This window comes from Haplochromis burtoni, unplaced genomic scaffold, assembly GCF_018398535.1.
Source record: "Haplochromis burtoni strain Fernald_Lab_line unplaced genomic scaffold, NCSU_Asbu1 Contig_86, whole genome shotgun sequence".
Lineage (NCBI taxonomy): Eukaryota > Metazoa > Chordata > Actinopteri > Cichliformes > Cichlidae > Haplochromis > Haplochromis burtoni.
Window position 1 is genome coordinate 505291 of NW_024582447.1, and position 12271 is coordinate 517561.

At 38.7% G+C, this 12271-nt stretch overlaps 3 protein-coding genes and 2 non-coding genes across 5 annotated transcripts; all 5 read left to right on the forward strand.

Annotated features, from left to right (window-relative positions):
* Positions 1–40: 40 nt before the first annotated feature.
* On the forward strand, positions 41–5272 carry zmpste24 (zinc metallopeptidase, STE24 homolog). Its single transcript, XM_005925702.2, has 9 exons — positions 41–436; positions 1511–1657; positions 1754–1957; positions 2281–2433; positions 2591–2732; positions 2972–3147; positions 3417–3521; positions 3634–3777; positions 3864–5272. Exons 1-9 carry the CDS (start codon positions 329–331, stop codon positions 4086–4088), a joined length of 1404 nt encoding a protein of 467 aa, XP_005925764.1. The 5' UTR covers positions 41–328; the 3' UTR covers positions 4089–5272.
* Positions 5273–6629: 1357 nt separating this feature from the next.
* On the forward strand, positions 6630–7964 carry atp5if1b (ATP synthase inhibitory factor subunit 1b). Its single transcript, XM_005925701.3, has 3 exons — positions 6630–6785; positions 7443–7555; positions 7654–7964. The coding sequence occupies exons 1-3, from the start codon at positions 6642–6644 to the stop codon at positions 7793–7795; spliced, it is 399 nt and encodes a 132-aa protein (XP_005925763.1). The 5' UTR covers positions 6630–6641; the 3' UTR covers positions 7796–7964.
* A 799-nt stretch (positions 7965–8763) lies between these two features.
* On the forward strand, positions 8764–12044 carry rpl13a (ribosomal protein L13a; the record flags this gene model as incomplete). The annotated part of the gene is made up of 7 exons (XM_005925700.3): positions 8764–8910; positions 9620–9692; positions 10675–10740; positions 10959–11060; positions 11265–11350; positions 11548–11607; positions 11791–12044. Coding segments are annotated over 7 exons (744 nt in total), but the record flags the coding sequence as incomplete, so codon positions are not given.
* Positions 10518–10600, forward strand: LOC121814812. The gene has a single exon (XR_006054585.1). It is a non-coding gene; the product is annotated as a small nucleolar RNA Z195/SNORD33/SNORD32 family (small nucleolar RNA).
* Positions 10783–10858, forward strand: LOC121814813. The gene has a single exon (XR_006054586.1). It is a non-coding gene; the product is annotated as a small nucleolar RNA Z195/SNORD33/SNORD32 family (small nucleolar RNA).
* Positions 12045–12271: the final 227 nt, after the last annotated feature.

The following is a 12271-nucleotide window of genomic DNA, read 5'->3' on the forward strand; positions in this document are numbered from 1 at the left end:
AGTGAGTCAGTCAAATTAAGAAAATCCACTGCGGAACCAAGTTATAGAAGACGTTCCTTTGGGTGCCGAATTCGTTGATACGCATAACCAACGGGCTCGGTAGTTGAGATGAATGGAATGATGTTAGTTGTAAAAGCTTAGACTTTTCTTAGGAATGAAAACTCGATGCAAAGATCTAAACTTTAGTCTGTATCTGTCTATTTGACGGAGGGGCATAGTTCCCATAATTCACGGTTAAAGAGCTGTCTGTCTGTGAGTGTGTGTGTAGAGCGGAAGCTAATTAGCTGCTAGCCTGCTTAGCTAACTGCTAGAGTAACACAGAGCAAAGATGGTTGAAACTATGTTTGACCTGCCGGTGGAAAGGCAGATATTTTACGCTGTCCTAGGGTTTTCATGGACAGTATACCTTTGGGAGGCATATCTTTCTTACAGACAGGTGAGTCAATTGTTTACCAGATTAAATCCCTTTGCTTTATACCGTAATAAAAGCAGAGCGTAAATCAACGAACCGCTGACAGTGGTTAAAACGTTTGATTTTAATCTCCCGTGGACTCACTATGAGCTGTGTCTTTCATAAAGTCTGCATTTAATATAGGATAATCTGACAGTTGAATATGTGATGCGACCAAGGGGTCCGTTTAGCAGGGTTAGATTTTTATTGCTATTCAGTATTCTAGGTATTTGGTTTCAAAACACAACAGTGTAAGATTTCTTAATACGAAACCACAAAGCTATGAGTCCATAATCAGCTTGCTGGAAATGTTTACTGGTCTATTTCACGCCCAGACACGTGGATGTGAAATATGAAGCTATTTGAATCCTATTAAAACATTTTTTTATTCACTTCAGTTAAGTCACATTGAAAAGTATCTCACGACAGTGTTGGGATGGGTGTAGTTCCTCTAGGAACAGGAACTGATGTAGCAAATAATACAGAGAACGTCTTTAACCGAGAACATTATCACGTAGTCTTGATATGCTAGTACACACATGGAAAGAGTGCAGAGAGCAAGTTTTATGAGAATATGGACAGGGATTCACACGATTATCAAACACAATTGGCCTTCCTGTAAATCATTAGATTCATGGCAGTAGGCAATGTTTACTTGTTCTGTGAAATTTCTTTAGTTCAAATTTAGTGATTAAGAGCTAAAAGACTTCAAAGCAGATTTTGGTATCCTTGGTATAAAAAACCCCCACACAAATTATTGGCCTCACCTACCAGCTCAAAGGTCGAATTGTTGCAATATCGTTCACACGATTGTATAGTATTGACTCAACAAGTTAAAAAGATGCTCTTTGAAACACATATTTAAAGGAAAACATCAAATTGGATTAGTATTGATTATATTATGTGATACTTGTCAAGTTTTGAGTTTAACACTTGAAAAATACACATCTGAAATACGTAACTTGGACAGTTACACTGACCGCATTGGATCCCTACATCAGTACCTTGATGATTTTCACTGTTAATGTAACTTTATGCGCACGTCTTCCTACACTGCAGAGGAGGATATATAGAACAACAACCCATGTACCGCAGGAGCTGGGCAAGATCATGGATTCTGAAACATTTGAGAAGTCACGTCTTTACCAGCTGGATAAAAGCAACTTCAGCTTTTGGTCTGGACTCTATTCTGAGACCGAGGGGACGGTAAGATCATTTAACTAAAAGACACCGTTGTTTTAGCCTAGTCTAACTCATTCTGTATGCCACACATTTAAAATATTGTGTTCAAACTGGTTTCAGCTGATTCTGCTACTGGGTGGAATACCATTTCTGTGGGCTGTCGCTGGTTCTGTGACTGCTCGCTTTGGATTTGGTCCAGAATACGAGATCACCCAGTCCCTCGTGTTTCTGACGCTTGCTACCCTGTTCAGTGCTATAACTGGACTCCCCTGGAGTTTGTACAACACTTTCGTCATTGAGGAGAAGCACGGCTTTAATCAGCAGGTACACTGGCTGGAATGCACTCACTGTTTGTTGCCGAGACTAACTTGAGTTTGATTGGATTGAAGTTACCACAGTTGATGGGCTCCAGAGCTCATATTGAAGCTGTGTCTTTGTTGTTTAATGTCAAAAACACAAACGATTTAAAATGTAATAAGAACTTTGATGGACTGAAGTTTTTGACTGTGAAATTTTGTCATTTGAAACCCAAAATGAATTCAAAGACCGGAGAATCTGTGAAGAAGTAAAAAGAAATCAGAACTCTAACACACTGTATTAATCTCCTGTTTACTCTGTTCTCTTTTAATGTCTGCTCTTCCTCTCAGACGTTGGGGTTTTTCCTCAAAGATGCCGTGAAGAAGTTTGCTGTCACTCAGTGCATCCTGCTTCCTGTGACCTCCCTACTGCTGTACATCATAAAGATCGGCGGAGACTACTTCTTCATTTATGCTTGGCTCTTTACCCTGGTCGTTTCTCTGGTTAGTGGCGCATTCGCCTCGCTCTGTGAAAACGTTAAAAATGCATCACTGTGTAATAAGAAAACGGGTTTCTTGTCAGATAACTAGTGAGAAACTCAAAAGAAGTACATAGTTGATACTACACCTGTAATACATCCTGTCATCTCTGTCTTCTAAGGTACTTGTAACCATCTATGCTGATTACATTGCTCCCCTGTTTGACAAATTCACACCATTGCCAGATGGAGAGTTAAAGACAGATATCGAAGCCATGGCCAAGAGCATAAGCTTCCCCCTCACCAAAATTTACGTAGTTGAAGGTATGTCTTGAATGTGTCTTTTTAGTTATCATTCCCACTGTCACAGAGTGCTTGCTCATTGTGGGTCGTTTGTTGGGGATTTCTCTCTGTTGTTCTAGAGTCTTTTCCTTACATTATCAAGCCCCTTATTATTACATTGCAATCATTAGTATGTTTTTTTTATTTTTTGTTTTGTTTTGTTTTTTACATTGTGGAGCGATGGTTGGTTCGAGATCCATGAATTTTTGTCTTGTTTCCAGGTTCTAAACGTTCTTCACACAGCAATGCATACTTCTACGGGTTCTTCAAGAACAAACGCATTGTGCTGTTTGACACACTGCTGGAGGATTACTCACCTCTCAACAAGGCTGGAGAGTCACAGCCTGAGCAGCCAGAGAGTGATGAGACATCCAGCGAGTCTAAAGCCAAGCCCAAGGTTGCGAAGAATTTCACTTGATTCATAAAAACACTTTTAAAGACAGAGTATTCTTACTTGTCTTGAAACACACTTTGGTTGATTTTTGCTTGATAACAACTGGTCTGAGAGCTTGAAAGATATATCTTTTTTTTTGTCATTAAGCTCTGTTTTGCTTTTAAAATCCTTTAATAAAGGATTGGGAAAAGCCCAAAGTATTAAATGTATTAATGTTTAGGCTTGATGTTGTTGGAAATTTTAGGTGACTGATTTTGAATCTTCTGTCACAGAACAAAAAACAAGGATGCAACAACCCAGAGATCCTTGCTGTTTTGGGTCATGAGCTTGGCCATTGGAAGCTTGGTCATACCGTCAAGAATATCGTCATTAGTCAGGTGATTTCTCCCAGATGGATGTCTTTTGTTTTATCCCAAAACATATAAAAGCCTGATTAGATCATACTACAGACATTCAGAGATTGAACTGAATCTATTTTTATCTCTTCAGATGAATTCCTTCCTGTGCTTCTCCTTATTTGCTGTTCTGATTGGACGTAAGGAGCTGTTTGTAGCTTTTGGCTTCGATGACAGCCAGCCCACATTAATAGGCTTGATGATTATCTTCCAGTTCATCTTTTCTCCTTACAACGAGGTATGTGTGAGATCATGAAAGTTTGAATAATTAAATCCTGTTGTTTTGAGATTTTTAAATATTTCTCTTCTTCCTCGCTTTTGTAGGTTCTGTCTTTCTGTCTGACGGTCCTGAGTCGCAGGTTTGAGTTCCAGGCAGATGCTTTTGCTCGCGGCATGGGCAAAGCCTCAGAGCTTTACTCGGCTCTCATCAAGCTGAACAAAGACAACCTGGGCTTCCCTGTGGCTGATTGGTTGTTTTCCATGTGGCACTATTCCCACCCTCCTCTCCTTGAGCGCCTCAGAGCACTGGGCAACACCAAGCAAGACTGACGGGGCAGGAAGGGGGAGCGGCGACCGCTGCCTCCTCCGAAGGGCCTCCGCAGACCGCTCCTGGCCCTGTGATGCACCCTGGTCTTTTTCCTTCCCTTCTGCCCCCCATTAGCAAATTTTATCTTATTTTATCCTTTTCTTCACTTGCCATACTTTGTTTGTTTTTTTTCTTTGAAAGTTAGTTTTAAACAAAACCAAAACATATCAGCACAAGGCAACCATAAAAAAAATCTAAGCCTGTACTGTTCTTTTTCTTTTATTCAGAAAAACCATTTACACACTTGCTGTGTGTGATAGATCTGGACAACGTGTAAAGAAAAAAGCAATTGTCAGAGCACATATCAGATTTCTCAGATTGCACTCATAGATTTGTTTTTAGAAATCCTTTTATTTTTGTACAATTTATTCAGTACATCATTCTTTTTCCCTTCTAAGTATGAAGCTCAAATGAAATTGACAAGTTATTTGGCTGTTAAATGTTAAGTTGTTTTTTTTTATTTTTTATATTAATTTAAGATGATTAGTCATACAGTATATTTAGTCATTACAATGCTTTTTACAGATGCACGGGCCAGATTGATTTGTACAGCAAGTGCAACATTTATTGTCAAGTTCAAGTGAATATTCATGAGTCTACTCATCAATTCAGTGCTTTTTTTTTTTTTTTTTTTTAATTTAAAGAGAAACTCTGTAGATTCTTTGTCACAGTGACAAAATACGAGTGCCTCTAATTCTCCTCTTTGTACCCATAATGAACACCTAGTGAACAGAGCGGTGCGAAATGTTTCGTTTGAACATTACATTAGACGTGTTATTTTTGTTTTGTTTTTTACATGCAATGAGGGGCTGCTGTTTTAATTTTCTTAAGCACCTGCTTGTCATGTAGGGTCCAACCATACCTGTACATATGTAACTTTGGTGATTAGAGTAATGATATATGGAGTGAATTGTTGAAAAAAAAATGTTGAATGTGATTTGAATTTTTAAGTTCGTGTAGAGTTTCATAGTTTTTGTTTGGTTTTTCCTCTTTGTTTCATGCCAGCGATACCTGGTAAGCAAAGTATTTATAGGGGACTTATGGGAGGGAGATGGCAAGATTTCACCACGTGAGCCAGAGTTTGGTTTGCTCAGAGAGGGGGTTTATGCTTTCTTTGCAGTGTTGAATAAAATCTTCTAAGCATTTATCTTATTTGGGGTGCTTGTTTTACTTAGAAAAAATGTTGCGAAAATCACACAAAAGATAAGATTTACATCCAGTGATGACTTTGGAATATATTTTTAATTTTATATATATATATATATATATATATATTTTATGCCTTCAAAACTGCCTTAATTCATATAGATATATTCTCTGTATGAATTGAGGCATTTTACACCATATCTGTAATGCATAGATTCAACAAAATGCTGGAAACATTCCTGAGATTTTGATAATTATATAATGGCATCACACAGTTCCTGGACATCCATGAAGCAAATCGCTTGTTCCACCACATCCTAAATATGCTTTATTGGATTGAGACCTGGAGACTGGAGGTCATGTGAGTACAGAGATGTTCTGATCTTTGGCTAGAAGGATGCCAAGAAAATATCCCCTGCACCACCAACACCAGAACCATTAATGCAAGGCAAGACGGATCCATGCTTTCATGCTGTTTTACAAATTCTGACCCTAACATATGAATATGACAGCAAAAGGTAAGTCTTATCAGATCTGGGGAAATGTTTTTCCATTTTTTTTCTTTTTTTCCCCCCAATTTTGGTGAGCTTCTGGGATTTGTAGCTTCAGTTTCCTTAGCTAACAGGAGTGGCACCTCATGTGGTTTTCTGCTGCTGTAGCCCATCTGGTTCACGGTTTGGCATGTACATTCATGTATTAGAATTACTGTTGCCTTCCTACAATCTCTGTAAACTCTAGAGATGGTTGTGTGGGAAATTCCCAATGGATCAGCAGATTTTGAAGTACTTATAAAAACCATGCTATGGTCAAAGTTAATTAAATACCCTTTCTTCCCCATCCTGATGCTCAGCTTAAAAATAAATTGATGTTTTATAAACTTATTTCTTTAGATAAAAAATTACTGTGTACTAAAATATCAATTTAAAAAAATTCCAATTCACAAGTTATTTAATTAAGCTATGTAAAAAAAGTAGAAATAACCATTGTTATTGTTGATTTTGTTTTTTTGTTTAAAAAACATTTTAAACCCCTTTTTGTTCACTAACTGTGAATGTATATAGTATTTAAATTAATTAAAAAATGAATTAAAAAATCACACATCGTGTTGCGTTATTGGTATGTAGCATAACAAAAATTATAAGGTCAGCTGCTACGTAAAGAGCGGCAATGCGGTGTCCATTTTTAAGACCATACCACTGCGGGAATTAAACACTGTGTTTTTTCTGCACTATGTTATTATTCCATGTTATGTATATGAAATATATTTAGCAGATAAATTGAAATAATACATCATCGTATGAATAGATTTTTTAAATGTATCATTTAATTGAACTAACGTATCTTCTGTTGGCACCCCCGCCTTGGACATAATGGCGCCGTCCTGTGGTGTATTTTTGTGGACAAGGACAAGCTCGACACTACTTGTCAGTGGTGTTTTCATAATCATGGCGAGGTTTTTGAGGCCTAATATCAGGACTTTTGTCACCTCACAGCTGAGAATGTCATCCGACCAGGTAATAAACGTCCTGCAACCGCCTCACTTCATTGCAAATACCGTGTAACCGTTATACAGCGGTGTGACATGTTTAGCCTCATCATTTTTGCTAGCTGAAAACCTTAATGACAGGTTCACCTGCTGTAGCACTGTGGTATTAGCTTTCTAATTGAACATTATTACCTAATAATTATAGGTTATATATGCCAAGGGGGTTAATTTTGTATGCACTGCCACCTGTCAGACTATTCAGAAAAAGAATTTGGTTTTGTGAGCTGCTTTGTCCTCTCAGACGTTTAGGTTTTGCTCAAAAAGCGTTTCTGGTCTGTTCGAGATATCTCCATTATCACCTTGGAAACAAAGAAGCCTTTTAACCCACTCAAAAAAATATAAAACCTTGACCTTCAACGTGGGCTTGTTTTCACAGTGTCCAGCAGATTCACCTTAATATCACACAGAAAGCCCTGATCACTAAAGTTGAGAAAGAAAGTAACTTTATGAAATGTTTAATTTTAAGCTGCCATCTGTTAAAGAAATGTCTTTATAGAAAATACTCAGAGCTCTATTTTTTATTTATGCATTTATTATTGGGTTTTGGGGTTTGTTTATTTTTTGCTTGTTGCTGAGTTAATTCACTAAACTTGTTTTTCTCTTAAATACTTCCCCACCCACTCAGCTGGGTGAGCTGGGTAAAGGTGCCGGGAAAGGTGGTGGTGGTGGAGGCTCTATTAGAGAGGCAGGTGGATCCATGGGGAAGAAGCAGGCTGCAGAGGAGGAGATGTACTTCAAGTATGAAATTCAACTTAAAGAGACAGTTTTTTGTCCACTTTTTCCACCTCTTCTACATGAAAATAAGCTTGCGTGATATCTGTCTTTCTTCATATAAGGCGCAAGGAGAAGGAGCAGCTGGCAGCACTAAAGCAGCACCATGAGGACGAAATTGATCACCACAAAAAGGAGATTGAACGTCTCCAGCGCGAGATTGACCGCCACAAGGGAAAGATCAGAAAGCTGAAGCATGACGACTGAGTGAAGCCTTTAAAATAAAACAAAAGTTTTGTTTTTTTTCTCCTCACTGTCCAAGACTCATTTAGTAACCACGCTAGTTTCTGCGTGCACTGTGTTATGCCAGTCATGAATGCTTGAGTGATGGTACTTATGTAAATTCTTGAAAGGTATTAAAATTGATTAAAAGAAATGAGTACGGGTTCCATGGCATGCTCTCCAAGAACATTTTCCTGTGTGATGTTGTTCATTGGTGTGCCGTATGTCACAGGTACAATGCCAAAGTGAAAAAGACTAAATATAATCTGTGCTTCATGCTACTGTTTTATTTCAGTGAACAGTTTGTGAACTTGTGAGAAACATTGTTTTCAATGAGCAACAATAGGCAGCAAATCAAGTGATAAAATTGACTAAGCTGCAACCAGCACACCTTTAATGTGAGATATAAAAATGGTAAAAAAAAAAAAGATAATTAAAGTTATCTGGCACCACAAATATGTGACCTGGTCAATATGTGTTTCAAACTGCTCCTTAAAGCCATCTTGATCTGAAGTAGGGTAATATAAATTTAATACTATTAAGATCTTTAAAAGTATTTAACACCTTTATGATTTCTTTTTTGTTTGTTTGCTTTTTGCCTACCTAGCCTACCTAGGATATTCAAATTGATATCATAGGTACATCTACTGAGTTTTCAAGCTTGAAAGGACTTTAACTAGGCCACTTTACCACTTATTTTTTTCTCCCTTCCCCTTTAGAAGTGGACACTGGTGCATTTTGGATCATTGTCCTGTTGCCTAACCTAAGTGTGCTTGAGCTTCAGGGCACAAACTGATGATGGAACATTCTCATTCAGCATTTTCTGGTAGAGAGCAGAATTACAACAAGTTGTCCAGGTCCTGGAGCAGCAAAGCAAAACTGCGATTGCTATATAATTAATATATAATTATATAATACATAATAGTATACATAATTTATAATACTGAACTTAATTCGCCCAACAGTGGCGCTATTTTTTCATAGCCTGTGAGCCACGAGAACGAAGGAAGCTGTCGTCACTTCCGCCCACCCCTGCCTTTTACCACGAGCAACCCCGTTTGTCTTTCTTTTCGCACATCATGGCGGACCGGTTCAATAAGGTGGGAAGCTGCTCTGGAGATATTATATCATTTTTCAGCTCTATAGGCAAAATAAAACCTTGTGTTTTGCAGTTAAGCGACTGGCGATAACTTGGGACAGCTTTGTGTAGTCGTTGTTTTGCTCAGTGTTTTTTCTGAGACCTATTTTTAGGGAATGTCTGAGGCAGCTCGCTATAGCCGAGTGAGCGTGCCTTCATCATGGCAGCTTCCCTGAGTCAACGCTGTTAGCTTGCGAGGCTAGGTTTAACGTGTGTACTGGATATATGGTCGTATGGGAAACGTACCGGCAAACTTAACTAAATTTAATGGGTGGTATTTCGTTGCTTCTGTGTAGGGAACCTTTCATGACATTTCAACTCAAAAAATACAAGGTTAATCGTCAGCGCGGTTTCGTTTAGATGCTAAGCAAACGTTATGTCTCAACCGGCAAGTCAATAGTGTCCCATGTGCCATTTATCACAGTGACGTGGAGGCAGAAATACAGTTCAGTTCACAGTAAACCCCTTTATTAAACAGTGATGGGGTTAAATGCGTTTTATTACCGTTTAACTTGTATGTTAGTGCAAGGCTGATAATGTGACGATTGTCAAGTAGATAGTAAATGCAAGTTGATTAACATTACTATACAAGATTATAGGGGAATTACTAGGATGTTTTTTCACGGTGAGGATAAAGCGTTGATATCCTTTTCCCCCACCTTTTATTTTAGGTTCTGCTGCTTGATGGCAGGGGCCATCTGCTCGGCCGACTTGCTGCCATTGTGGCTAAGCAGGTTCTTCTGGGTAAGTTTTCAGAGATTAATAGGAATTTTTGGTAATAAACAATATAAATGTTTGATAATAAACAACTTAAGTTAAGTATACACTGTGCGATTTTTGGACTGTCCTAGTCAAGAGGTTCAAATTTAGCTGTTGTATCACGCTACATGCATGGACTCCTTGGAGCAATATCCTGACAGTGTCAGAAATTTTGTAGCAGTATCTCATAATGAGACTGCTGCTGTACCTGCTGACCATTCAGTAGGAATGCAATGCAAACTAACCTGAAATAGCTTGTGGGGTGCTGTTGGAGGTAAACTGTGCAAAATAAGGTGGTTTGGATTGTAACACATAATCTAGTCTAGCTTTACACACCTGAACTGTGGACAGTGTCAGTAGTATTGTTTCTGGAAATACTCATGACATGATGTCCACTTGCTCTGGGAATTCTCTACAATTACTGGCTCTTGTTACATAGCATCAGTTAGGAATTATACGGTTATTCGAGCACTAGAAGGATGAGTATTTGATTTCCATTCCAAGAAATTTGATATTTGTGTCCTCATGTGTAGTCCAGCTGGGTAATGTCTTTAAAAAAAAACACTTGTATGTGAAAAATGACTGTGCAAAAGTCCTGCAGAGAGCATTGTATGCTCTTTCTACACATGGTCCAGATGCAATCACACAAAACATGCAGACACACAGATTGCTACAAAGACCGACCAATGCTACGATGAAACTTTACCTTTAACTTCCAGACTTGTGTCAGATCCATGTCGCACAGTGTGTTTTGCAGCATGTAAGACTGATGAACAACAATGTGTTCATAGTTGGCTGCTGTTGTGTCATTCTGTCGATGATGACTGTATTAACTGCCTTGGTTGAGTTTAACGACAATGAGAAAACTCACATGCACTACCATCTGAGACGGGAAACAAACAGTATCTGCACCTGTTTGCTACTCTCTTTAACTGTTGGGATTAACTGTTGGCATTTTGTCTTTTAGGCCACAAAGTGGTGGTGGTGAGATGTGAAGGCATCAACATCTCTGGCAACTTCTACCGTAACAAGCGTAAGTAGGGTTATGTCTTATTTTCAGTCCTTTAAAATGCTCGTTGTCGGTGATGTTTTACTAGTTTGAGTTTCACAGACCATGACAAAACTTTACATGCACTACCATCTGAGGCATCAGCATTACTTAATAAAGCAATGGGTGCCCCTTGCATGTATCTTGATTTATGTGTAATGTGGCTAATGTATATCTCTTCTGGATCATGTGCCTGTTTGCAGTGAAGTACCTGGCTTTCCTGCGCAAGAGGATGAACACCAACCCCTCTCGTGGTCCATACCACTTCAGGGCTCCCAGCAAGATCTTCTGGAGGACCGTTAGAGGTGAGGAAGTGACACCACTGGCACATGAAGGGGTCTATTTGCATTCATCCATGATACTTGCTTAGCACAGTAAAGCTGTTTATAGCAAAGCTAATTATCTATTGATGAAGCAGACTTCAGACATCTGACTTTTTTTAAGTTTAGCATATTTTGAAATGGATACTGAGGTTTTATTTTTTTATAGCACAATCTTTCTTTAAACAGGTATGCTGCCTCACAAAACCAAGAGAGGTCAGGCTGCTCTGGAGAGGCTGAAGGTGTTTGATGGTATCCCCCCACCCTATGACAAGGTATGCTGGTAATGTCTTTCCTTAATCTTTACGGCCCCCACAAGTGGCTTTGACTGTGCTGTCTGTGATGCCATACATCTTAACTGCCTTGTCTGAATAGTAACCATGAAAAGAAATGATGTCTGAGACACGCTGCCTATAGCAGTTCAGATGTGCTGTTGTCTTCGTTATCTGATTTTGCTTTATTTGATTTACAGAGGAAGCGCATGGTTGTCCCAGCTGCTCTTAAAGTTGTGCGTCTGAAGCCCTCTCGCAAGGTGAGCCTGCAAGGTTGTTTTTTGTTAAGGAAAGAAAATGAAGGGTGACAATAAGGTTACTCCATTTACGATTATTCGGCTGTAAATTTTGAGTTTGGCAGGCACAACCATTTAGTTTGTGTAACATTGTTCTCTTCAGTTTGTGAACTGTTGATTTCATATGGTTTTTCATTTCTCCCTCAGTTCGCCCTCCTTGGGCGTCTGGCACATGAGGTTGGCTGGAAGTACCAGGCTATCACAGCCACTCTGGAGGAGAAGAGAAAGGAGAAGTCTAAGCTCCGCTACACCAAGAAAAAGACACTGATCAATCTGACCAAGCAGGCAGAAAAGAACGTCGAGTCCAAGATTGCAAAATACACAGATGTTCTGAAACAATATGGAGTTATTGTCTGAGCTAAACTCATCTGGCCAATAAAGATGAATACATGTTTATAAAATGTGTCATGACTATTTTATTTCTCATTAAAGTAAACTGCATTTACTACAACATGAATATGTTTAAGACGAAGACACTGCTGTGAGTGCAGCTTCTCTTTAAAAATTGTGTGTAGGCAGTTGTATTAGTAGCTATCACAAGAAGGTAGCATTTGTGTATTCATGGTTATATTTACTTGGAATATGAAAAGTATCACTCAGACTTTTGAAAGGGTTTTAAAAAATAAAT